Below are 27861 nucleotides of genomic sequence, written 5' to 3' on the forward strand. Positions count from 1 at the left end.
CTTCTTCCCCTCTCTGCCCACCTACTTCCCCTTCTTCCCTTGGCTCATCTGATCCCCTCTCCTCCTGTGCCAGCGAGTGGAACGGGGCCACTGGATCTGGCCCCTCAGCTGTGAACAGAAGAGAGCGGTCACTTCCCAGCACTCCCTGGCACACGTCTCTCCAGCTGCCTTTTCTCGGGCTGCAGCTATTTGAAAAGATCTTCACATGTGGGACCAAACACCAAAGCAGCTGGATGGCTGAATCACTCTACGAGAGACAGATGGGCTGGGAAGAAGCCCAGACCTGCACCAGGCTTCATATGAGCAAGAAACCGAATGTGGTGCCAGGTGTGATGGCGCACGCCTGAAATTCCAGCACTTGGCAAGCGGGGGCAGGGAGATCACAAGTTCCAGGCCAGCCTGGGCTACATAATAAGACTGTCAAAAAAAAAAGGTTTTTTTTTTTAAAAGTCTAATGACAAGAATTTAGGAGCTGCTTGTTACCAAAGCAGATGCCCAAGTCTATCCAACTGATATAGTTATCTTGCCCCGGGTTTGTACTTTAAATACTGTCAGTTCGCTGATAATATCTAAATTCATAGATCTTCCCTAGACTCAACTAGCCAATCACCTAGTCAACACCTCAATAGAATGTTAGATATCTCAATCTCAGCATATACAAAAGTGAATTCTCTCTGTGTCTTCCTCCCTCTCTTTCCCTCTCTCCTTCTCTCTGCACTCGTGTGTGTGTGTGTGTGTGTGTGTGTGTGTGATATGTATATGTTGCTATAGGATTTGCATCTGTAAGTGTGCGTGCACATGTGTGTGCGTATGTAAGGAGGCCAGAGATTGGCAGTGTGTGTCTTTCTCACTCACTCTCTGCCTTATCTTTCGGGACAGGTCTCTCACTGACCCTGAAGCTTGGTGGTTTTGGTGGTTGACTCAGCTGGCTGGCCAGTGAGCTCCAGGGAACTTTGTGTCTCTGTTTTCTCTTTCCCTACCTCACAAATGCTGGGGTTAGAGATGCTTACAGAAAATGCTTGGTTTTATGATGGTGTTGGGGATCTGAACTCAGGTCCTCATTCTTGCATGACAGCATCTTTATCAACTGAACCATCTTCCCCATCCCTGCATGGCCACTAGCAACTGTCTGTAGCTCCAATTACAGGGAATCTGGCGCCCTCTTCTGGTCTCTGTGGATACTAAGCGTGCACGTGGTGCACAGAAACATGCAGGCAAAACACCTATTCTCCTAAATAAATCATTAATAATATTTTTTGGTTTTTTGAGGCAGGGTTTCTCTGTAGCTTTTGAACCTATCCTGGAACTAGCTCTTGTAGACCAGGCTGGCCTCAGACTCACAGAGATTCACCTGCCTCTGCCTCCCGAGTGCTGGGAAGACGTGAGCCACTACCGCCCAGCATAATAATAATTTTTTAAAGCTAAGGATGGTGACACACTCCTCTAATCTCAGCACTTGGAAAACAGAGGCAAGATGAGTGCGACCACCCTGAACTAAGAACTGAATCCTAGGCCAGTCTGAAAAGTATGTCACTTTGCAAGGAAATGAATAGAACCGGAAATCATCGTATTACTCCAATAGTCCGATAAATATCATATGTTTTCTTTATATGCAGAATCTAGATGTATGTGCGCACACAACATAAAGCAGGAAGGGTACTATTTGGGAAAAGGAAGAGGAATAGCAGGATAGGGGAAGAGGGGAAAGAGAGGATAGTGGAGTTCGAATAGGGAAAGCACAGTGGTACATATGTATGGAAATGCCATAATGAGCCCTATTATTTTGAAAATGTATTAGATAAAAAGGAACATATATGTTATATTCCACATATATATATATATATATATATATATATATATATATATATATATAATAGAGAGGAAGAGATCGGCATACACATTATCTGAAGTGGACAAGTGTGCCTGCATGCACGTATGTGCACCACACACACACAGTGCCCAAGGAAGACAGAAGAGGGCATCAGCTCCTCTGGAACTAGAGTTCCAGGTGGCTGTGAGCTGCCCCACACCAGTTAGGAACTGAACGTTGGTCCTCTGCAGTAAGAGCAAGGAGGAACCCACTGAGCCATCTCTCCAGAACCGGTCTTGTTCTCTGTGTAACAAAGTGTATCCATTATTGCTCTTATTGCTTCTGGACTTTGAGTCATAGGAAACTAGACTTGTTTCCAATTTGAGTCACTGTGTGAGCAAACATCTGAGGAGCTGCCTGCTTGCGAGAGTTGGTTAATGATATGCACGTTTGAATAAGACTTTGTCTGGATAGCTGCATAGCCCGGCTCAGTGTGCCCAAAAATTTACTCACTTGTGGTTGTTTAATTTTCAACGGACACAGTCTAGAGCCAACAGGGAAGGAAGTTTCAGTGAGGGGTTGCGTAGGTCAGGTTGGTCTCTGGGTATGTCTGTGGAGGTTGTCGCTGAGAGTGGACAGCACCACTCCCTTAGTTTGGGCCCTGGGCTGTCTCAGTGCAGAACGCTAGCTGAGCACTAAGCATGCGTGTGTTCGTTTTTCTGTGCTCTATGTTAGGGATGTGATAAACCAGCTGCTTCAAGCTCCTGCCCCTGTGCTTTTCCTGCAGCGGTAGCTGCACTCTGGAGCTGTGAGCTGAAAGATCCCTTTTCTCCTCGAACCTTCTTTTCTTTGGTGGAGGTGGGGTGGGGGTGGAGAGGTGGGTCGGTCTATTCTGTTGTAGCAGCAAAAAGGAACCTAGGGCACTTGTTTTCTGTTTTCACTGTTTGCTGCCTCAAAAACTGAGGCCATTCTTACTCCTAAACTACCACTAGCGAGATAGATTCTCTTTATATGTATATTTAGAAATACATATTTATATACACAATCATATATGTGTGTAACAACAATAAATCCAAAAAGAGGCCATGAATTTGAATGAGAGCAATGAAGGGTAATGGGAGGAATTGGAGGGAGGAAAGGGAAGGGGGAAGTGGTCTAATTATATTATAATCTCAAACAATAAAAACAAAAAACTTATTAAGTTTTTATATATTTTCCCTTATTGAGTATTAAATTATTTTGTCACTGTGGCACAAAGCTGACTGAGAAAGAATTCAAAAACAAAACCCTCTCAGTACCAAGTGTGGTGGTACATGCCTGTATTCTCAGCTCCCAGGAGGCTGGGACAGGAGCTGAACCACTTGGGGAATGTAGGAAGATAACCACTTGGGGGTGGGGAATAACCACTTGAGGTAGGGGTAGGGCTTCCTTTCCTGTCTATAAAGCAGGAGTAGACCAGAGAAGAGGGGAACTATTCCCCCATCCTGCCCTGTTTCGGAATATTTGTTTACAGTATAAAGATGTGTCTCTGACAAGGCACCTTCTGATTAGCTTAATAACCTGCAGACGCAGAGCAAGTCAGATGTGTCATACTAAGATTTAAAAAAATTACGGGTTATTAAGTTATAAGAACTAGTTGGGCCGAGCGGTGGTGGTGCACGCCTTTAATCCCAGCACTTGGGAGGCAGAGGCAGGCGGATCTTTGTGAGTTCGAGACCAGCCTGGTCTACAAGAGCTAGTTCCAGGACAGGCTCCAAAACCACAGAGAAACCCTGTCTCGAAAAACAAAAAAACAACAAAAAAGAACTAGTTGGAGAAATGCCTAAGCTAAGGCCAAGCTTTCGTAACAAAAAGTCTCTGGGTCATTATTTGTGGACTGGCAGTCCAAAGATACTTTGTCAAGAAAACTTGCTACATTTGGTGCCCAAGGAGGCATATAAATTCACATAGGGCCTGAGAAAGCTGGGGGGATAAAAATGGACAAGTAGGCTTGGTGTTTGTGGCAGAGAGGCATGGCTCTTTTAAGAGGCCCTGCTACCCAGCACTTAAATGGGGTTTACGAACAGTGGTGGTGAGCTGCTTGGTTGTGAGAGACTGGGTAGAAGTGCTTACTGGAGCTGGGGCAGAAAGACTAGTTCCAGGCCAAGGGTCTCCACTCTCAACAACCTAATGAGAGCAGAGCCAGCCACCAGGCTGTGCTAAGCTGATCCACCCAGCAGAGGGCCTGCCTAGCCTCTGCTTAGCAGTTTAAGGTTTGGCTGGTCAGAGAAGGCTGCAGACACACAAAAAATCAGCTCCAAAATGAGAAAACCTCTAAACAGATACGGCATGTTTAAAAATGTGCTTAGGTGCTGAAGAAAAGAAAATTGGTATAGACAGTCATAGAAAAATAATAGTTTAACAATGTAATGTAAATTTTTAGTCCTTGAGGATGTCTGAACTCATGTAACATACACATACAGACACATGTATACATACACATAAATAAAAATAAACATATTTTTAAAGCCAGCCAGCCATGCTAAAACTGGTATAGAGTGCAGAGCCTATGCAAAGAGTAAGTTTGGAGTCTTTCAGAACAGACAAAACGGGGGGGCTAGAGAGAGGTCTCATCAGTTAAAAATGTTTTGTGCTCTTCCAGAGGACCTAGGTTCTGTTCCAAGATCCAACACCAGGAGCTCCAACACCCTTTGGACTCTGAGGGCACTGCACACATGTGGTACACCTAAACTCATGCACACACACACACACACACACACACAGCTACACATAAATAAAAATAAACTGTCTGCTGTGGCGACGCACAACCTTAATCCCAGGACTACCGTGTAAAGACAGGAGAATCGCTGTGAGTTCAAGGTCAGCCTGGTCTACAGAGCAAGCTCTAGGACAACCAGAGCTACAAAGGGAGACCATGTGTCTCAGCACAGACACTGAGAGAAACAATTAATAAATGCAACCTCCTGAAACTGAAAAGCTTCTGTAAAGCAAAGGACACTGTCAACAAGACAAAAACGACAGCCTACAGTGAGTTCAAGGTCAGCCTGGTCTACATAGCAAGCTCTAGGACAACCAGAGCTACAAAGGGAGACCATGTCTCAAATAAATAAATAAATAATGTTTCTAAAGAACATAAAGAGATCATAAAGAATATAAATGAGGGGTTCACAAATCCACATAGTGTATAATGATATGAAAAGGCATCAGAAATCCTGATGGAGGGGCTGGAGAGATGGCTCAGTGGTTAAGAGCATTGCCTGCTCTTCCAAAGGTCCTGAGTTCAATTCCCGGCAACCACATGGTGGCTCACGACCATCTGGAATGAGGTCTGGTGCCCTCTTCTGGCCTGCAGACATACACACAGACAGAATATTGTATACATAATAAATAAATAAATAAATATTAACAAAAAAAAAGAAAGAAAGAAATACTGATGGAGGACAAGTCTCATAGAGTCACACGATGGTAAGATGTGTAAAAAATGGATATGGATGGATTGGAGGATAGTTGAGGATAAATAGGTGGGAGAACGGGAGGATGAATGCAAAATTCATGGGTGAATGCACGGATGGATAAATATGTAGATAGATTCTGTTGAATCTTGGATGGTTAGAAACCCAAATCCATGTTAGAACACAGCTGGAAGCCAAATATTTTCTATTTGTTACAGGGATGTTCTTTGTTTTTTCTATTATGGTTTTTTGGGGGAGGGATTGGGGTTCTCTTTAGGGGGGTTGGTTTTGGTTTTCCGAGACAGGCTTTCTCTGTGTAACAGTAGTCCTGGCTGTCCTGTAACTTGCTTTGTAAACCAGGCTGGCTTCAAACTCTTTAGATCCACCTGCCTCTGCCTCCCAAGAGCTGGGATTAAAGGTGAACACCACCACTGCCCGGCTTCTATTATGTTTTTATTTCTGTGTATGTGTGTATGAGTAGGTACATGTGCCCTCAGGGACCAGAAGAGAGGATCAGTTCCCCTGGAGTTACAGGCAGTGGTGAGCAGTCAGACATGGGTGTTGGGAAACAAACTCGGGTCCTCCGGTTGAGCAGAGAGCTCTGTTAACCACAGAGCCATCTCTTCAGCTCCCAGGTGCCTCTTTCTAGTGGTATAAATTTTAAAACATTCTCCTGTGCAATAAAAGAACTTCTGGAGGCATCACAATCCTTGACTACAGAGCTACAGTACTGAAAACAGCCTGGTATTGGCATAAAAACAGACAGGAGGACCAATGGAACAGAATAGAAGACCCAGATATCAATCCACACATCTCCGAACACCAGATCTTTGATAAAGAAGCAAAAAATATCAAATGGAAAGAAGAAAGAATATTTAACAAGTGGTGCTGGCATCAACATTTAGAAGAATGAAAATAGACCCATATCTATCACCATACACAAAACTCAAGTCCAAATGGATCAAAGACTTCAACATAAAGCCAGCCACACTGAACCTTATAGAAGAGAAAGTGGGGAGTACACGTGAACGCATTGGCACAGGGAACCACTTCCTAAATATAACCCCAGCAGCACAGACACTGAGAGAAACAATTAATAAACGAGACCTCCTGAAACTGAAAAACTTCTGTAAAGCAAAGGACATGGTCAACAAGACAAAACGACAGCCTACAGAATGGGAAAATATCTTCACTAACCCCATATAAGACAGAGGTCTGATCTCCAAAATATACAAAGAACTCAACAAATTGGACACAAAAAGAACAAATAATCCAATTTAAAAAATGGAGTACAGACCTAAACAGAGAACTCTCAACAGAGGAATCTAAAATGGCTGAAAGACACTTAAGGAAATGTTCAACATCCTTAGTCATCAGAGAAATGCAAATCAAAACAACTCTGAGATTCCACCTTACACCCGTAAGAATGGCCAAGATCAAAAAACACTGATGACAACTTATGCTGGAGAGGTTGTGGGGAAAAGGGAACTCTTCTGCATTGCTGGTGGAAATGTAAGCTGGTACAACCCCTTTGGATGTCTGTGTGGTGATTTCTCAGAAAATTAGGAAATAACCTTCTTCAAGACCCAGTAATACCACTTTTGGGTATATATCCAAAGGGTGCTCAGTCATGCCACAGGACATGTGCTCAACTATGTTCATAGCAGCTTTGTTTGTCATAGCTAGAACCTAACCTACATGCCCCTCGACTGAAGAATGGATAAGAAAAATGTGGTACATTTACACAATGGAGTACTACACAGCAGAAAAAAATAACGACAGCTTGAATTTTGCAGGAAAATGGATGGATCTAGAAAACATTATTTTGAGTGAGGTAACCCAGACACAGAAAGACAATTATCACATGTACTCACTCATAGGTGGTTTTTAAACATAAAGCAAAGAAAGCCAGCCTACAAACCACAATCCCAGAGAATTTAGACAACAATGAGGACACTAAGAGAGACTTACATAGATATAATCTACATGGGAAGTAGAAAGTATAAAAAGACAAGATTTCCTGAGTAAATTGGGAGCATGGGGACCTTGGGGGAGGGTTGAAGGGGGATGGGGAGAGGCAGGGAGGGGAGCAGAGAAAAATGTAGAGCTCCATAAATATCAATAAAATAAAATAAGCAAAAAACAAAAAATGTAAAACACTCATATTCTTCACTGAGAAATAGACAGGCTTTTGATTCCACAGAGCAGCACAGCCTTTCCTGGCCAGGGTGGCTACAGAAGAAACTGCCGTGCAAAGCTGGTCATGCCTTTGGTCCAGGCATGACCTAGGCAGGTCTGGAGAAGCTAAAACCCTCAACTGCTAACTCTGGAGCCAGCAGCTTCCTCCCATTCACAGTACTGAATATACAACCAAAGTTACCACACCCTCGATGGGTCACGATGGTGAAAAAAGCAGGAGGTACAGCTTACAAGATGAGACTCTTTTGTCTTAACAAAGGATCCTGAGGTCAGGCTAGGCCCTACTCTTACTCTATGGTGTAAGAGAGTGATGTTTTCTTTTTTTAAAATATTTATTTATTTATTACGTATACAATATTCTGTCTGTGTGTATGCCTGCAGGCCAGAAGAGGGCACCAGACCCCATTACAGATGATTGTGAGCCACCGTGTGGTTGCTGGGAATTGAACTCAGGACCATTGGAAGAGCAGGCAATGCTCTTAACCACTGAGCCATCTCTACAGCCCTGAAAACTTCTCTTACAGGTGGGGGATTTTATCAGCACTGAGGATCAGAGCTGGCAGAGGCTTCGAGGTCTGGTTTGGTCAGGCAGAGTTAATGGCTAGAGTGTGCAGGAATTATGTTAGTAATGTTAACTTTAGGAAATTGAAACTGTTTTACAAGCGGGGACTGTTGATCATGCTGAACAGTATGAGAGGGGAACATGGACTGACAGACGGGATGAAATGGAGTTGCTTCTGAGTTCTGCCCTCTCAAGGATGAGTGTAGCCAAACATGGACCCACAAACCTCACCATCTGCCAGGCACCAACCAGGTAACACAGACTTACTAAATGGCTTATTCTGAGAATAGAACCAAACTAAGGGTTTGTCAGGGGGAATTGAGATGATAGAGGAACATGTATATTTTAAAAGCATATCTGGACCGGGCAGTGGTGGCACACGCCTTTAATCCCAGCACTCAGGAGGCAGAGGCAGGTGGATCTCTGAGAGTTAGAGGCCAGCCTGGTCTACAGAGTGAGTTCTAGGACAGGCTCCAAAGCTTCACAGAGAAACCCTGTCTTGGAAAAAAAAATATTCATACCTGGGAAACCAGGCCCAAGAACTTGGACCCCAAAAATTGGCAGACACCTCACTCTAAAATAGCACGGCCTACCAACCCGGCACCCAGCGTGAGCAGAGGACCAACCATTGGAAAACACTAGTCTGACCCCGGGGCTTCAGGCCAGCTTGATCCCTGCTGCCCACTGAACTGCATGCTGGGCCTGAACACACACACATAATTTCCCGGTCCAACCTGTTTCCACTCCTACCTAGATTCCATCCTGAAGCCTGTCTTTCAGCCAGGACCCTCCCTTGGGCCACAGAGCAGCGTCATCCCAGGGTTGGTGTCTGCTTTCTCGTCTACACAGATTCCATTGACATTTCTCTCCGCCCACCTCTAAAGCCCTTTGCACTCTGCTGTAGCCTCTTTAACTTGCATTCACTCCGAAAAACATGTAATAGGTACCTAAAGACAGCTAAATTCACTGTGTGCAGTGTGCTAGGAGAATTAAGATTGGAATCAAAGAATCTGGGTTAGCCTCAGCCAGATTTCCAACTAGTCAGGATTATCTGAGACACTGCTGCCACAGAAACCACCGAGCCTTGTGAAGATACAGAGGATGAATCACTTTTCAGGTCTTCAGATTCATCTGCATTACGTCTGGGGGAGGTTTCATTCTTTAAGATGTGAGTGGATCTTCCAGTGGTCAGTGAACTTGGGCCTGGCCCTGTGTAGGGCTCAACCACACGCTTCTCATTCTGCTGCTTGCTGGAATGAACATAATGACCTAGACAACGTGAACCTTTGTCTCTGTGCCCTGGAGCGCACGGACACTAGGCTGGACTTCTCTATGTTGTTCCAACTGAAGTATCTGTGCTGCCAAAGGGAGTGCAACAGATAATCTCTCCCGGCAGCCATCTAGCCTCTGCCACCAGTGTGTTACCATCAGGAAACATAGTCTAAGTTGTCCAATCTTTCGATGATTCGAGAAAAGGCTAGAATCCAGATATTTGAGTGAAATTATTTGATCTCTACCACAACTTTTCATTTTTACTTTTTGAGATATGCTCTTACTGTGTACCTCTGACTGGACCAGAACTGGCTATATAAACTAGGCTGGTCTTGAATTCACCAAGTTTCACCTGCCTCTGCTTCCCAAAAACTGGGATTAAAGGTGTGTGCCACCACGCCTGACCTGAAACTTTCCAGCAATTTTAAATACTGGCAGTTCTGGAGTTTAATGTGGTCCATGCCCTTGTTTTTTGCAAATTGTTAAATTCTATTGACATTTTCATCTCAATCTGGCTAAATCCCTTCCTTTTCCTGTTAAGAAAACAGGCTGGAGCCAGGCGATGGTGGCGCACGCCTTTAATCCCAGCACTCGGGAGGCAGAGGCAGGCGGATCTCTGTGAGTTCGAGACCAGCCTGGTCTACAGAGCTAGTTCCAGGACAGGCTCCAAAGCCACAGAGAAACGCTGTCTCGAAAAACCAAAAAAAAAAAAAAAAGAAAGAAAAAGAAAAGAAAACAGGCTGGATAACACATATATGTTTGGTGACTTATCCCGGCCAAAATTGGAAAGCAGAGACAATAATCACAAGGGAGACTGTGTGCTATGTTATTGTGAAATCTTATTTAATAATGAGGTTGGTTCAATCTTATAACACTTAATTAATAGCAAAAACCAGATCTCATTTCCAGTCTACCACTGTGGATCTCGCCTCACCTGCCCTAGTTTCTTCAGCAGCCCTTTTCAGGCCTGTTCTGAAGAATGCTGCAGAAAAATAATAAAGTCAGAAATATTGGATATCAGTTGGCAAAGTGAGGCACACACATATTCCTAGTACTCAGGAGGCAGAGGCGGGAGGATCACTGTAAACTCAAGGCCAGCTAGTGCTACAGTACTGAGTTCTAGGCCCTGAATACTGGGATTAAAAATTAAGATTCTGACTGGGAATGTAACTCAGTTGGTAGAGTAAATGTCTAGCAGGGTGTTGAGTGCTGTCAAGATGGACTTGAGAGATGGAAGCAGGAAGATCACAAATTCAATGTTCCTGTTGGTTGTGTGTGTGCTCGGGGTGGAATGCCGCTCAGTGGTAGAGATCTTGATTAGCATGTGTGAGTCTAAGGTTCAATTACCAGAACTGCCCCGACTCCCCAGCCCCCCCCACCAAAAAAAAAAAACAACCCATAGTCAAGCACACATTGCTTGACAGGGTTTCTCTGTGTAGCCCTGGCTATCTTGAAACTCGCTCTGTAGACCGAGCTGTCCTCAAACTCAGAGATCTGCCTGCCTCTGCTTCCCAAGTGCTGGAATTAAAGGCAGGCACCACCACTGCCCAGCTCCAAGGCCTATTTTGAGGCCAGCCTGGGCAAAAAGAGGACTTGTCTGGGAAACAAGATCAACAACAAATAAAACTCCAACAGTGACATTGTGTCTCTCAAATGGGAAAAAAGTTGTCATGAAATGAAAGTTCAGAAGAGGAAGTGGTGTCACAAGGACCAAGGGGGTTGCCAGACCGCTAAACTAAGACCAATTCCAAGTTCTAGGAAGGCAGAAAGTTCAAAAGGAACTTTCAGGTGCTCCCGGCTGGGGATCACCGGCGTTTCTGAGGAGTCGTACTTTCCCCTAGCGATATTCCAGGAGAGCAAGCCCAGGCGAGCAGGAACAGAGAGGGAGGGAAGCGGCCGCGGGGAGCAGCGCGAGGCCGCCAGCCAGGCCAGCGGCGGGTCACGTGACCGGCCAACATGGCCGCCCGCGGAGAGTGCCGCCGGGCGGGGCACGAGTCGGAGCCGGAGCAGGAGCCAGGGCCGCAGCCGGGGCCCGAGGCAGACAGAGAGTCGGGGGAAGAGTTCGAGATCGTGGACAGGAGCCAGCTGCCGAGCCACGGCGAGCTGCGGAGCGCGGCGCGGCCCCGAGCGGCTGACGGCTGGTCGGCGCCCATCCTGACGCTAGCGCGCAGAGCCACCGGGAACCTGTCGGCCAGCTGCGGGAGCGCGCTGCGCGCGGCCGCGGGGCTCGGAGACGGCGCTGGCGGCGGCGGCGGTGGGGAGCGCGCAGGTAGGCCGGGGTCCCGCGGGCTGGGGCTGCTACAGGGCTAGGGGAGCCCGAGAGTTGGACGAGCTGCCCTGCCGACCTGTTCCGCGGGGGGCGGGGTTCTATCTATGGTCCGACCCAGCAGAAGAAGCGCGAGACCGGGTGGCTGCGGCCGGGGACTGCCCTCCCACCTTGTGTTTGTCTTGGTGAACCCCAGAGCAGCGGCATCGTGACCACGAATTGACTTAAAATAAGAGGATTCAATGAGAGAGAGACTCGGGCGAAAAGTCACCTGTGTTTATGTTTTGCATACTTGAGAAACGAAGTCTGTTGTTGGTCCCCTGTTAACAGACCGGCCGCTAGCCGGTTGTGCACCTGCGACTGAGGTTGACACCGTATTCCAAAGTTAGTGAGAGCGGCGAGTCAGAGTCAGGAGGTTTTGGTTCCCTTTATACACCGCCACTCACCGCCCTGTGGGACGTGAACAAGCTATCACCCCTCCTACTCGCATTTCCCAACCTATGAAATGAGGATTTTTTTTTTCTTTTTAATCAACTACCTTGTAAAGCCCAGTTCAGCTCTTAGATTCAGAGCTAGATTAGAATTTCAGCATACCAGTAAAGACAGATGATTATTTTATTTTTGATTTCTGGGCATGGCGATGCAGGTGCATACTGCCCGCACAGTGTGTTACTGTACTCGGTACTGTGCTAATTTTAATGCAGTGGTGTGTGTGTGTTTCTAGACCTACCTAAAAATACAGTATAAAAGATAGCCATGGTTTCAGGCGTTGTGTTGCTCTACTTTTATCCTGCCACTGGGGAGGCAAAGGCAGGTGGATCTCTGTGAGTTAGAGACCCGCCCTGCTCTACATAGTGAGCCCCTATATCAAAATAAATAATAAAGAATGATGCTTCACCATGCAGTCTTCAAGTTGCTGTGATAGAATGAGTGTTAACTTTAAATGCCTGAGTCTTCATGTGTACAGTAGACTTTGTTACCTGGAGTTTATTTTAAAACAAACAAAAAAACCACACTTCGTTCCTTGGTAATATATTAACCTTGATTTACTACTGTAACTTTTCTGCTTTATAACCTTCACTTTTTTGTGTGAATATGGGTTCAGATGTGTTCGTACTGTTTGTGCACTTGAAGACCAGAGGTCCATGTTGGGTATCTTCCTCAACTATTTAATCCACCTTGTTTTTGAGACAAGGTCTCTCACTAAACCTGGAGCTCACCAATTGGCCACACTGTCCAGCGAGACCCTCCAGGCTCTGCCAGCACTGGGAATGCTAGCAGATGCCACTGTGCCCGTTGTTGAAGGCTGGGCCTCTGAAGTCAGGGAATGCTGGCAGATGCCACTGTGCCCGTTGTTGAAGGCTGGGCCTCTGAAGTCAGGGAATGCTGGCTGATGTGCCATGCCCAGTGTTGAACGCTCGGGCCCCGAAGTCAGGTCTTCGTGTTTGCAAGGCAACCCCTTCTTCACCTATCGAACCCTATATTTTACTTTTTATTACCATACGCTCCCCGGCTTACCTGTGAAGGTCAGAGGATGCCTTTCGGGAGTCAGTTCTCTCCTACTGTGTGGGTAGACCTCAGATCACCAGCCTTGACAACAAGAGCCTTTCCCCTCTGAGCCACCTCACCAGCCCTGGTTTTTTGTTTTGTTGTTGTTGTTGTTGTTTGATTCTTATAACAACAGCTTAGAACACACATTATATACCTAATCAAAAATATTTTATTTCTTTATATCAATACCTTATCATTTGTCTATTTAAAGTTGTTTGGTTTTGGTTTTTACTTAAGCCTTTGGCTAAGAGCAAAGATAAATAGAGAACAGACTACAGTCCCCAAAGTCTCAGGAAGCTTGGTGAGGATAGATAGGGGCTGGTTAATGAATTCAGAGTAGAACTGGGTAGGAGGAAGGGTTTCTGGACTTTTGCAGCATAGTTGGAATAGCTAATGTCTGCAACAACTGTTAAATATTTTCTAACAGCTAATGGAGAGGTTTTTTAAATGTTCCCCACACAGACAAAGGGAAGCTGAGGTGATAGCTATGCCAGTCTCCCTGATGATCATTACAAACACACATAAACTAAAATGTCAGTGTACCCCTTAAATGTGCACAATTGCTGCTGCAATTTAAAATATAAACATAGGTCGGCAGGATGGCTCAGTAGGTAAAAGTGCTTACCTCCAAGTTCAGTGGCCTAAGTTGAATCTCCAGGATCCACATGGTAGAAGGAGAGAGGGGACTCCTACAAGTTGATCTCCGCCTACTGTGTGTGTGCCGTGGCATATACACAAACCCCCTCAATGTATATATGGGCGTGTGTGTGTGTATTTTAACTAAGGTACATTAGCTTAGGCCTCAAAGGACAGGATCATGACTATCACTCTTCTACCTCCTTGTCTTGTCCCACTGGAAAATCTTCAGGAAACAGTGCACAAGGAGCACTGTGTTCATAATGCCTTCTTCTAGAATATGCCCCCCCCACCCTATGGGTAACATTTGTTAATCCCACTGAACAAGAGTAAAGACCATTACCCAAATTCGTTATTCAAATTATGCAAGCTTTATTTTCTGTCAAACAGGGCTATTTCCCTAAAGTGGGGATTAAGAAAATAGCATCAAACAGGAGAGGGTGGGGTTTATATTAGCCCCAAAGTTGCAAGGCTAGAGGTTTTCCAAAGGTTTTTGGTTATATAGGAACTTGGCAGAAGACCTCAAGATTGTTTTGCAGAATATCCTAGCTTATCAGAGTGGAGGTCAGGGTGTAGGGTGTGGAATGTGTCAAATTCCAGAAAATGGCTCAAGACGTGGCATTTTCACAGAAAACAAGAATGAACTTATTTTGACCTTGTAACAAGATGGTTTTTAATCTTAAAATGGAATCAGGCCGGTCCATCACATGTCACAGTAACTGTAGTTAAATGTGGAAGGCGTACACACTACAGTAATGATGAAAGGCAAGCCAGTAACCACGACTTCTCTGTACCACATTTCTGTAAGGATTACTGAATGTGTGGGCTGTACTCTGTACCTCTGGCAGTACAGCAGGTTTGTTTACAGGGCTGTCCCACAGTGCATGAGGAATGCAGTTTTACAAGTGTTGTTTTTTTTATTTCTGCTGCACAGCAGCCTCACCTGATCCTGCTGACTGTCTCCAGAGCTGCCTCAGCCACCTCGTTGCTGAGGCCGCAGGCCAGGGGAGTCTTCTCTTCCCACCGCTGCTTCAGTCGTCTCCCTATAGGGAGACAAATGTTTTGTCTATCCTTTTACTTTACAAAAAAAAAATTCAGGAGCCAGATGCTGGAGTAAAAGCCTGTTAATTCAGAGAGGCAGAGAAAACAGCTGTGTGATCTTTCTCCTCTGCAGTTGTCCCAAAAAGAGACCCTCGCTGCCAGGCGGTGGTGGCGCACGCCTTTAATCCCAGCACTTGGGAGGCAGAAGCAGGCTGATCTCTGTAAATTCGAGGGCAGGCAGATCTCTGTGAGTTCGAGACCAGCCTGGTCAGAAACCTTGTCTCGAAAAAAACCAAAAGAGAGAGAGAGAGAGACCCTCTCCTACTCTGCCTAAAAACAAACCTCCTCCAACCAGATGTCCCTCCCTTCTTCTTTTGTGCCTCTCTTTCTCCAACCTCCCAACTTTCTCTCACATTCTATGGTTACTTCCAATCAACTGGTTGCTTGCTCCTGCTCTCAACCTATTGCTGATTTTATTTAATACAATCTCAGGGTCCACAGTGTGATCAAATATCCTGCAACACAACTGCAGGGTCACAGGCTCTGGGAATTCTTCTGTTCCCCTTGTAACCTTGTCCTTGATCAGTCATTGACTGAAGCCTTGTTACACAGGTCACACTGTTCATTGACAGATAAAGCATGCCTGGGCCCCAGACTCGTAACAAGTGCATGCCTGGAAAGGCCCTGTTTTCCTTTACTGCAATGACGTAAAGCATAGACAACACTGTGCTTACTGAATGCCACACTAGTGTTAGAGCTGTATTCGTACCATCGCCCCCTTAACTCCAGCTCCACAGTAGCCGTGACGGTGATAGGGCTGGCTTCATGGGTGTGGATTCAATGCAGCCACTGGGACCAAAGGGCAAAGTTTACAGAACCTGCTTGGAGTTGATGATAATTCTTTTCAGTGAGCGGTCATGTCTCACTCCTGTAATCCTAGCACTAGCGAGACTGATGCAGGAGAATTACCATAAGTTTGAGGATAGCTTGTCCTGCATAGTGAGACTCCTGTCATTCCCATCCCCCCAAAAATAAATTATACAGTAATACTTTTCGTTGAATTTGTGTGGGAGGAGTTACTTAATTGTGTGTGTATGTGTGTGTGTGCATTCACACCATAAGTGTAGGTACTTGTAGAGGCCAGAAGAGGGCACAAGATCCCCTAGAGCTGGAGTGAGGCTCCTTATGCTGGGATCATCTTAGTTTTTTTTTAAGATTATTTATTTATTTAGTATCCTGCCTATAGACCAGAAGAGGTCACCAGATCTCATTATAGGTGGTTGTGAGCCACCATATGGTTGCTGGGAATCGAACTCAGGACCTCTAAAAGAACAGTCAGTGCTCTTAACCGCTGAGGCATCTCTCCAGCCCCTGGGATCATCTTTAAGACCAGCACACACTCTTAATGAACTGGGCCAGCTCTACAGCTCTGAATGAAGTGTATTTTATGATGAAGTGGCCGGGGTGAAAGGATAAAAAGGAACGGTGAAGTGGGCACCTTTGGTGGCCCCTGCCAAGGTATTGCCACTAAGTAAAACTCCAGGTGCAGCAGAGTTAGCGCAAGAGGTTTATTGGGGGAAGAAGAGAGTGAATGAGCAAGAGAGCGAAAGGCTGTCTCAGAGTGTGGATGAGAAAGGCAGACAAACAATATGGAAGAGGAGAGGCAAGAGACAAGAGAAGCAAGAGAGGTGTAAGAGACAGAAGTGTGCCTGACAGATGCTTTTAAGGGGTGCGCTTGTCACTTAGCTGACGGTGGAAGACACCTAGTAACAGATGATGCTGTAATTACCTCAGCAGCTGAGGCAGGCTGCAGCCACCGTGGGAACTAACAATGGGGCCGGGCAGCATGGCAGGGGCACTTGGAGCCTCATGTGGGATCCCTGTCTGTCTGCCTTCTCAAAAACTTTGAAACTTCTCCCTCACACTCCTCAACTTCACTGTAACCATGAGTGGCCAGGAAGAGCAGGGACAAAGCCCCTCTGAGCCCTCTGCATTTCAGGGCAGGGTGGACTCACAGCACACTAGTCAAGCCGCAGAGGAGGAGACTGTCACCTACCAGTGAAGCTTCTCTATAGGAAGGGAAGATTGACACTGGCGCTTTGGTCCTGGCCCAGATTTGTGTGGGCTTTATGAATTGTATGGGGGAGCCAGGTGATAGTTACCCATCCATTTTATTACATTTTATTTATTTAGTGTGTGTGTGTGTGTGTGTGTGTGTGTGTGTGAGAGAGAGAGAGAGAGAGAGAGAGAGAGAGAGAGAGAGAGAGAGAGAGAGAGAGAGAGCGCTGCATGTGGAAGTCAGAGGACGGCTTTCGGGATTGTTTGCTCCTTCCATCTTGTGGGTTGGTTACTGAGCTCAGGCCTGGCAGCTCACACCTTTACCCACAAAGCATCCTGCTGGTCCTGCTATCCCACCCTTTAAAAGGGAAACTTGAACGCAGACAGTATCTCTCTCAAGCCTATGCTCCGCTTCCAGTCACAGCGCAAGGCTACCTCTCTCTTTAGGTGACGTCTTCTGTAAAGTGTCATAATGTCGGGTTTTGAAATTAGCCACTCCAATGAAAGTATTAAGTAATAACAGTCACAGAATGTGGCAAAATATGAGCATGGCTTCTTAAGGGTCACAGTTGAAGGAACTGCTGGTTTGGGTGTATGTATCTCCACAGGTCAGCCATGTTTAAACCATCAGCTCATAAGCCACACACTCTACCAAAGGCGAGGAGAAACAGGGACAAGACAGTGGCCAGCACTTCAGGCCAGGCTCCCTGATACCCTCTCTGTCACTATTGCCACAGGTGCTCAGTGGTAGAAGTTGAATGGTAGCCGAACTTTTTTTTTTTAAGATTTATTTTATTTATTATGTATACAGTGTTCTGTCTGCACACCAGGAGAGGGCACCAGATTTCATTACAGATGGTTGTGAGCCACCATGTGGTTGCTGGAATTTGAACTCAGCACCTCTGGAAGAGCAACCAGTGCTCTCAACCTCTGAGCCATCTCTCCAGCCTGGTAGCAGAACAACATTAAAGAGAGGAAGGAGTTGGGTGGTGGTGGCACACGCCTTTAATCCCAGCACTCAGGAGGCAGAGGTGGGCTGATCTCTGAGTTCGAGGCCAGCCTGGTCTACTACAGCTAGTTCCAGGACAGGCTCCACAGAGAAAACCTGTCTTGAAAAAAAAAGGAAGGAAAAGAAAAAGAAATTACTGTTGAATCTTTGCACACAGCTCTCCGTTCCCAACACTCTGTTTTCACACACACTGGATGTACAGAAAGGCACCATTTGCATCTTAGAGCGAGTTGTCTGAAGGAATAACAGCGCCTATAGGGGGTCTTTATTTTACACTTAACTTAGCTCGGGCCAGGGCCGGGCTGGGTGGAGTCTTAGCTCTTCACAGGGCCGGGGCAAGAGGCAAGCTGAGCCAAGAGCTGAAAGCTAGACGAGGTAGCATAGTGGCAAACACTCTGGAAGAAGTTATCTCATGTGTCTGTCTCCTCAGGTCATGGTGTGAACAACTATGTTTGGTTTTCTTTGCTTTTTGAGACAGAGTCTCATGTAGTCCAATCTGGCCTCAAACTTGCTATGTAGACAAGACTGGTCTGGGGCTCTGACCCCTCCCCTCCACCTCCCACGCTCTGGGATTCAGGAACACACTGCTACACCCATCTTCCTGCACCAGTGGACAAGACAGAAGGATGGCGCAGGCCAAATGGCAGGAACACACCACGGGGAGACCTCTTCACCCTGCAGCTAGTACTCCTGTGGGGCTTTCAGTTTGGAGTCTACTTGTTTTTTTATGTATATATTTTTATTGTTTATTTAACTTTATTTTATGTGCATTGGTGTGAAGATGTCAATTCCCCTGCAACTAGATCTTCAGACAGTTGTGAGCTGCCATGTGGGTGCTGGGAATTGAACCTGGGTCCTCTGGAAGAACAGTCAGTGCTCTTAACCACTGAGCCTTCTCTCCAGCCCCTCTATTTTTTTTTCTTTTTTTTTCCTTTTTAAATATTTATTTATTTATTATGTATACAATATTCTGTGTGTATGCCTGAAGGCCAGAAGAGGGCGCCAGACCTCTTTACAGATGGTTGTGAGCCACCATGTGGTTGCTGGGAATTGAACTCAGGACCTTTGGAAGAGCAGGCAATGCTCTTAACCACTGAGCCATCTCTCCAGCCCCCTCTATTTTTTTTTAAAGATTTGTTTTTATATTTTTAATTATGTGTGTATGGGGGAAGGTAGGTATGAGCAGGTGCCTACAGAGTCCAGGAAACAGCGCAGGATGCCCTGGAGCTGGACTTACAAGCGGTGGTAGGCCTGGGTTCTCTGAAAGAGCAGTACATGTTCATAACCACAGAGCCATCTCTCCAGTCCTGGAGTCTAAACTTTTCAAACTCTAGCATGTCGTTTTCGTAGGCTTAAGCGAACTTTTTTTTTTCCTTGGATTTTCGAGACAGGGTTTCTCCATAGCTTTTTGGTTCCTGTCCTGGAACTAGCTCTTGTAGTCCAGGCTGGCCTCGAACTCACAGAGATCCGCCTGCCTCTGCCTCCCGAGTGCTGGGATTAAAGGCGTGCGCCACTACTGCCCGGCTAAGCGGCTAAGCGAACATTTTTTAAGCACTTGTTCTAGCTGTCCCATACCAACTGTAGACGGACTCTTTTTTTTTTTTTTTTGCTTTTTCGAGACAGGGTTTCTCTGTGGCTTTGGAGCCTGTCTTGGAACTAGCTCTGTAGACCAGGCTGGTCTCGAACTTGTAGACGGACTCTTAACTCTCCAAACAAAATGACAAGACGAATATAGTAGAAATGAACGTACTTCTAACGAACTTTTTAAAATGGGTGCAAAACATAGACTGGCCACACGTCGTGGACAAGGCGCAGGGTCTAGAAAGGAAGGGAGGGCGCTTTCCTGAAGGCACGCACAGTAGGATAAAGGACGTCGCGAATCCAGGAGAGGCAAGTGTCTTTCCTACTCGGTCTAAGGTCAGACAGTAAAAAATGGCAGTCCTCCTCTGTGGCTGGCTCTGAGCTGGCTTTGTCCAATAGGAGTGGTCGAAGGCGGGGCGCTTCCTCTGTATGCCTTCTAGCTTGGGGGCAAGGCAGCCTAGACTTTGCGTCCTCTCATTGGTCGGGGAAGAAACCAATCGCGGCGAGCCTTGCTAGAGTCATCGCTCTAGCAACGCGAGGAAGCATCAGTCTCTGATTCCACACAAAGCCCAGGTGGCTTGCTTAGGAGCTGTGGCCAGCAGAGATGGACTGCGATTTGACTACGAGTCCTGGATATCCTCCCGCCAGTGCGTCCTCACCCTGAACCAGCCCCTGGTCCTCTGCCGCGCCACTGACCCCTCTCACCTCCACATCCCTCTCAGCCCACTAACGAATCTGTCCTTGCTTGCGCCCGCAGCTTCCAAAGGCCAGATGATGGAGGAGCGTGCCAACCTGATGCACATGATGAAGCTCAGCATTAAGGTCTTACTCCAGTCTGCCCTTAGCCTGGGACGCAGTCTGGATGCAGACCACGCCCCCCTGCAGCAGTTCTTTGTAGTGATGGAGCATTGCCTCAAACATGGGCTGAAAGGTGAGCCTGGGGGCGTTTAGGAGCATAGAAATTTGGGCTAATAAGTCTTTGCTCTCGCTAGTGCCAAGCATTGTGGTAGGTGTAGAGAGGAGAGGTGCGCACAAAACAGATTCCCTGTGATCTAGAGCAGTGCTGTCTTAGTTCTCTGGTTGGCACTTTCTAATAGTAAGGCTTAAAATCTGCCGTGTTCTACATTGGCAGCACATGGCATTCCAGTCCTAGGCTGCACGAGCCACACTGCAGGTGCACCATTAGTAAGACCTGTGGCCGTCGGTGGCCGGGGGGAACATAGTTTCAAAGGCCAAGACCGTGACAGAAACACAGAATTACAAAATGCTACCAGTTGAGGGAAACAAAACAAGTAAGATGATAGGGAATGAAGTCAGGGTATTTCAGACGCACGAAGGAGAGTTCTTTCTGACTTGTGAGCTGAGACTTAAGGACTAGAGAACCCTGCAGAGATTTGGGTCCACAACATTCCTTGCACAAGAGACAAAATGAAGTAGATGCAAAGGTGCAAATGTCCTGAGTGAGACCAACCTTGGCTTGAGGCAGACGCCTGGTAACCAGAAAGTGTGGGATGAGAGAATGGGAGATGAGACCTGGGAAACAGGGAGGGGCTGGATCCTACAGGCCCGTAAGAGATCATGACAGGAGCTGTATTTTCTTCTAAGTGAGTTTGGAGGCGTTTGAGGAGGAAATGTGACTTAGTTTGCATCTTAAAAAAAAGAAAAGAAAAAAACTTCACCAAATTGAGAACAAATTATAAGGGTAGGGACATGAAGATACTAGGAGCATCAGTTAGGTTATTGTGGCAGTTCGGTAGGGAAGTGGCTGTGACGGCTAGTGAGCACTGACGCTCCCACCAGGACAGAGGTGGCCAGATTGCGCAGATATCGGTTCATAAGCAGCAAGTTCTTGAAGAAAGAACACGATGACAGAGGAAGCTCACTGCCAAAGGAAAGCAGAGCTGATTTGTTCTGTGGCCACTGTAAGTCCAAAAGACTGGCTCACAGAATTGAGTGTGAGGCTGTGACACACTGCCTGGCTTTTGAAAGAGAGACTATGGGCCCGCGGAAGAAACTACGCCCTGTTCTTACGTCTAACAGTGTTGTTTTTGTCCTTTTAGTTAAGAAGAGTTTCATTGGCCAAAATAAATCTTTCTTTGGTCCTTTGGAGCTGGTGGAAAAACTTTGCCCCGAAGCATCAGATATAGCTACCAGTGTCAGGAATCTTCCAGAACTAAAGTGAGTAAGTAGTAGTGATATCACCTGAACGCTTGCTCTTTACTCTCTGCTGTTTGCCTCCCCTCGATTCTCCTCTGGTTTGGAACACTCTGGCAGGAACCATACCCAATTTAGGCTCTAATTTAATCCCACCTGTGCTGCACACTATTCACGTGACCTTAAGACTTGAAACTTCCTGGACCTCAGACTCCTTCTCTTCAGGACGGAGACAGCAGTTGCCTCGTGCCACGTGGTTCACTTAGTTTAAATTTGTTGTTGAGGCTGCAGCTATGGCTCAGCAATCAGTGCTTCTCGCTCTTGCAGAGGACTGAAGGACCCACGCCAGGTGGAGTGTGGGAATCAGGGAAATTGCAGTTGTATCTCCAGCCCACGATGTATATCTCACATCATATTTTAGCACAAACATAAAACTGCATGTATGAGTCCGTGCCTCAGAAATTTTATGATACTCGAACACTTGAAATGCCTGTGGTACAAAATTCAAAAAGTACCTAGCTTGTACATTAAGCATTCTCTCTGCCCACACGGAACCTTTCTAACCCCAAACTACCATTTAACTTCTCTCTCTTTCTCTCTCTCTCTCTGAGTGTGTGTGTGTGTGTGTGTGTGTGTGTTATCACCCAGATAATTTGTTTCCTTCTGTATTTGTTGCTGTTATTATGCCTTACCAGTCTGATTCTCTGATTTCCAGGACAGCCGTGGGAAGAGGCAGAGCTTGGCTTTATCTTGCTCTCATGCAAAAGAAGCTGGCAGATTATCTGAAAGTCCTCATAGACAATAAGCATCTCTTAAGGTACTCCACGTGTGTTTGTCTTTTACTCTGTAGTTGCAGCGTAGCCTGTAGATCATTGTGAAATAAAGGAACTGGAATGTTCAGAGCTAAGACTGAAATCATGACTAGTCTTCAGTGCTCTGAGGCTTGGTTTGAAGTGTTTCTCTGTTGAACCCTGATATCTCAGAAGCATTATAAATGAGACTCACAGCTTTGAAATTCTGAAGATAATCTCCCAGAATATTAATACTTATAATTTGGTAACTGGCAGCCCATTCAATTAAGTTTCAATAAAATGATACTTACCAAATTAGATGATAACAAGAATAAAATATCTTTTGAACTAGGGACATTTCATATCCAGTTTGTAAAGTGTGTATTTCTTAGTATTAGTAAAAACTTAAGGGCTGGAGAGATGAATTAGCAGTTGAGAACACTGGCTACTCTTCCAGAGGTCCTGAGTTCAGTTCCCAGCAACCACATGATGGCTCAGAACCATCTATAATGGGATCTAATGCCCTCTTCTTGACTGCAGGTATATATGCAGATAGAGCACCATACTTGTAAAATAAATAAATCTTGTTGTTTTGTTTTGTTTTTGTTTTTCGAGACAGGGTTTCTCTGTAGCTTTGAAGACTGTCCTGGAACTCACTCTGTAGACCAGGCTGGCCTCAAATTCAAAGATCCTCCTGCCTCTGCCTCCCAAGTACTGGGATTAAAGATGTGCACTACAACACACAGCTAAGTTCTCTCCTTCAGCCCAGTGGGCTCCAGAGATCAACTTAGGTTTTCAGGCTGTTGGCAGGTGCCTCTGTCCACTGTCCCCTCCCAGGCCAGCCCTGGTGACCAGCGTTCCAGATAGTAAGTTTCATCTGCAGAGAGAAGGCAGTGAAGACACAGGGGCACACAGCAGAATGGCCGGAAGACAGTGGCCAAGAGTAGATGAGAAGGAACCAGATCAAGATCTAAACAGAGGAGCCTGTCAGGCCCCAGTGCAGCTCTCTGTTGCTGCGATAAAACACCGGAAAGAATCCGATCGTAAAGAGAAAGAGCAGAGAGGTGGCTCAGTTTGTGAATGCTTGTGGTGCAGGCGTGAGGTTCAGGCCCCTGTGCCTACACTGAAAAACTGGACTCGGAAGCTGTTTCATGCAGAGAAAAATACCATACATACACAGAGAAAAAAATTATAAAATAAAGGTAGTCGTCTGAGGACCAGCTTCTGAGGCACCTGAGGTTGACCTCTGGCATGTATACACATATGCGCATGTACATCCACATACATGATCCCACACAAACAGGTGTACGTATGTGAAAGGAAAAGAAAAGATTTGTTTGGCTCACAGTTTAAGTCCATAATTGGTCCTCTTGCTTTGCCTGTGTGAAGGAGGCATGTGGTAGGTAGAATAAAAACTGCTGATTTCTTGGTCACAAAATGAGAAAGAGAAGGCAAAGGTCACACCCCCTTCAGAGCACACCCACAGCAACCTTGCAACTCTCAATTGGCCCCACTTGCATTTTTAACAGCACCAAGCTGGGGAGCAACTTTACCACGTGGGTCTTTGAGAGACACTTAGGATCTAACCATAGCAGAAGAGGAAGCACTTGACATGGTAGGAGGAAGGAAACTCCCTGAGGGTCCCTCGCTCCAGGGTAGAGCAGGAAGCCAGGTGGCAAGGCCGCTGGCCTGGGTGAGGGTGAGTGGGAAAGGGACTCCTGAGCAGCCCCTGATCTGTCCGTCTCTTGCAGTGAGTTCTATGAGCCTGAGGCACTAATGATGGAGGAAGAGGGCATGGTGATTGTCGGCCTGCTGGTGGGACTCAATGTTCTGGATGCCAATCTCTGCTTAAAGGGAGAAGACTTGGATTCTCAGGTAATATGGGATTTAGGCTTTGATGGAATGAATCAGACCAGGAATTTTTGACATGAAATCTGCAGACATGTGCTGAACCTAAGAAAGGAGCAGAAGGCAAGAGGCCTTTGGTAGAGGTTAGGGCAGACCGCGGTGCTGGGGATGTCTCAGGAGAGTGAAGTAGTCGCATGGGCAGATCCCGGGGTGTGGCTCAGTTGGTAGAGTGCGTGCGTAGCTTGCACAAATCTTAGGTTCAGTTCCTAACTCCATAAACCAGGCATGGTGGTGCATGCCTGTAATCCTAGCACTCTGGAAGTGGAGCCCAGAGATCAGAAGTTGAAGGTCACAAGGTCATTCTCATTACATAGCCAAGTTCAAGGCTAGTCTGGGATACATGAAACCATATCTAAAAAAAGAGAAAGAAAGAAAGAAAGAAAGAGAGAGAGAGAGAGAGAGAGAGAGAGAGAGAGAGAGAGAGAGAGAGAGAGAGAGAGAACTGGAGAGATGGCTCACTGGCTAAAAGCACTGGTTATACTTCCAGAGAACCCAGGTTTAATTCCCAGCACCCACATGGCAGATAACTGTCTAACTCCAGCTACAGAGGAGCCAGTGCCCTCTTCTGGCCTTCACAGGCACTGCATGCACTAGTGCATAGATATACAAGCAGGTTCAACAGATAGATACATAAATAGATAAACAGATGGCTATCTCTGAAAAATATAAATATATACACAATTTTATTCTGGTTTTCTAACTTGTATTTTTATTAGAAGTGAACATTGAATGCTATCAGATGTCTTATTTGATTGGCACCTGTTTCAACTCAAACAGAACAGTTAGTGTGTGGCTTTCCCATACAGTACTGTTGCTGTCTTCCATTGTCATTGTGTCATATTCGTTTCCTATACCCCTGAATCACATGCTTCTGCTTAGGAGGAAAACTGTACTTTTCTGTGGGCCTCTGTCTCCTCCTAGGCCTGTGTTCCTCATAGATTGAGCTGGGAGACGGTCATCCTCCTGTTTGGACCACAGTGTAGTAAAACACAAAGTTGGCTCTTTGCTTGTTTGTTTTGTTCTTTCTTTGAAGGTTGTGTTCCCTTAAAAAAAAATCATGTGTGTGTATTCCTAAATACATAAATACAACCTGCTCAGTCTGTATAACGTTACTTATATGTGTATTTTCAGGGCTGATCATTTAGTATTAGATAAACAATTGGTATGCTTTCTCTGAGGAAGACTTTCTCCAGCTCTCAGCATTCCTTAGTTGCCTGTAGTTCTTTGTGTGGGCTGAAGCCTCTCGGGCTTCCCCCTCCACACAACCCCCATGCACATTAGCATGTCTGTTGTTGTTGTCTGGTTCAGCTCATGTTTAGGCAGCCATGCTGATGAGACTTCATAAGTATGGCTTCAGACACTCGTAGGAGACACAGCCTCACAGCAAACTCCCTGCTTCTCTCCCCTCTTTCACGATGATCCCTGCGCCTTAGGGCGGGACTTGTATTGTAGATGTGTCCATTGGGCTGGGCTCCACAACTCTACATTTTGATTGGTTGTGGCTTTCTGTAATTGTCTCCATCTGTTGCAAAGAGAAGTTGTCTTAATGGGGGTGAGGACGGCACTTATCTGTGTGTGTAAGGATAAATATTTAGAATGTAGTTAGGATTTATGCTGGTTTAGTAAAGTGGTGGTTGTAGTTTCCTCTCAAAGATCCATGACTGCCAGGTGATGGTGGCGCACGCCTTTAATCCCAGCACTCGGGAGGCAGAGGCAGGCGGATCTCTGTGAGTTCGAGACCAGCCTGGTCTACAGAGCTAGTTCCAGGACAGGCTCCAAAACCACAGAGAAACCCTGTTTCTAAAAACCAAAAAGAAAAAAAAAATCCATGACTTCACTAGTCCAGAGTAGTTGGCTAGGTTTCCAGTATACCAGGCATGGTTTCCTTCTTGTTGAGTGGTTTTCAGCTAGTTCAGTTGGTTACTGCTGAGGTATCTGTGCCACTATTGCATCCTTAGGCTTGTTGTAACATTCTGGTCATTGTTGTGGTTCGTATCAGCCTCTCTTATACCATCCAGGACCACATGCCCAGTAGCACCACTTACACTGGGTTGGGCCCTCCCACATCAATAATCACTAAAGAAAATTCCACATGCTTGCCCACAGAAGCATTTTCACAATTGTTCCCTCTTATCAAATAAATCTAGCTTGTGTCAGGTTGACCCCCCCCCAAAAAAAATGCCAACCTAGACAGGTGTAGAAAGAAGGACTTAGAAGTGTCAGATAAGGTGCTAGAGAGATGGCTCGGCGATTAAGAGCACTGACTGTTCTTCCAGAGGTCCTGAGTTCAGTTCCCAGCAACCACATGGTGGCTCACAGACATCTGTAATAAGATCTGATGCCCTCTTCTGGCCTGCAAGGATACATGTACTGTACACATAATAAGTAAATAAATCTTTAAGAAAAAAGTGTCAGATAAACAAGAGTATCACTTTAGCCTAGAAATCTAGCATATGCTCGCTCTCTCTCCTCGCCCATTTTCTTTCAAATTACTTTGTTCATAAGTGTAGGCAAAACACCAATGCACATAAAATAAAAAAAATAAAATTAAGTTACTTTGGACCACCAAGTCTTTGCTGCTCTTTATAAATACCATGATCCTCCTTTGGGTGCATGCACAGTAGCGAAGTGAACTTGCGAGTTCAGACTCACAGGTTTGCAGGAACGAAAACTGCCATGTGTCTGAGCCTGAGACCTTGGTTTCTGTAGGTTGGAGTGATCGACTTTTCCCTCTACCTGAAGGACGTGCAGGATCTGGACAGCGGCCGAGAGTGAGTATTGTGTTGCTGGTAGCTCTTCACCAGCTGGCAAGATGTGGGCTTTGTTTTGCTTTGCAGTTTAGTTTGTTGAGCTAGTTTAACTATAGAGGTGAAGCTGGTGGCGTGCGTCCTCGCTGTCTCAGGAGTTGAGCTCAGAATAGAGCGTGCATGCGAGAGATGCCTTCTCATGCCACCTCCTCTGCCCATTCCAGCCTAGCCCCACCCCTCACCATAGGAGGCTGCTGTGGTCACTTCCTGTGTGTGTGTGTGTGTCAGAGCTGTGGAGCTGGTACTCTGCACCCACCTTTAGATCCTCAGGCTCGTGCAGCAAGTCTTTACCCGCCGAACCATTTCATCGGTCCTTCAGTTTTGTTTATTTTGCTGAATATCCAGAACACCTTGAGATTCCCTGTTAGTAAAGAATTACATAAATTATGGGATATCTGTAGTGAATCACACCATTATGTGTTATGTAGACATAAAGAGTAAATTTGAGCTTCTTGTAGACTTTGAGAAATTTGCCTGGAGAATGATGGAATGAGAAAAGTATCATGCCAAGAAATATACGTATTGCTTTTCTTTCTTTCTCTTTTTTTTGGGAGGGGGGGAATTTTCGAGACAGGGTTTCTCCATAGCTTTTGGTTCCTGTCCTGGAACTAGCTCTTGTAGACCAGGCTGGACTCGAACTCACAGACATCCGCCTGCCTCTGCCTCCTGAGTGCTGGAATTAAAGGCATGCGCCACCACCGCCCGGCACGTATTGCTTTTCTATAAGCCAAAAATGTTCAGTATATAGTACATGAATATATGTA

General features: G+C 46.0%; 1 protein-coding gene across 1 annotated transcript in view; it reads left to right on the plus strand.

Moving 5' to 3' along the window:
- Positions 1-11160: 11160 nt before the first annotated feature.
- The window catches only part of Rufy1 (RUN and FYVE domain containing 1), a 48543-nt gene continuing 31842 nt past the window's right edge, over positions 11161-27861 (plus strand). The window contains exons 1-6 of the mRNA XM_075992772.1: positions 11161-11564; positions 20195-20368; positions 21498-21615; positions 22307-22408; positions 24134-24257; positions 27000-27061. Coding sequence (XP_075848887.1) covers positions 11252-11564; positions 20195-20368; positions 21498-21615; positions 22307-22408; positions 24134-24257; positions 27000-27061 — 893 coding nt within the window. The 5' untranslated portion in view covers positions 11161-11251. The remainder of the gene's footprint in view (positions 11565-20194; positions 20369-21497; positions 21616-22306; positions 22409-24133; positions 24258-26999; positions 27062-27861) is intronic.

The sequence above is a fragment of the Microtus pennsylvanicus genome, chromosome 11 (assembly GCF_037038515.1).
Source record: "Microtus pennsylvanicus isolate mMicPen1 chromosome 11, mMicPen1.hap1, whole genome shotgun sequence".
In the NCBI taxonomy this organism is placed as follows: Eukaryota; Metazoa; Chordata; class Mammalia; order Rodentia; family Cricetidae; genus Microtus; species Microtus pennsylvanicus.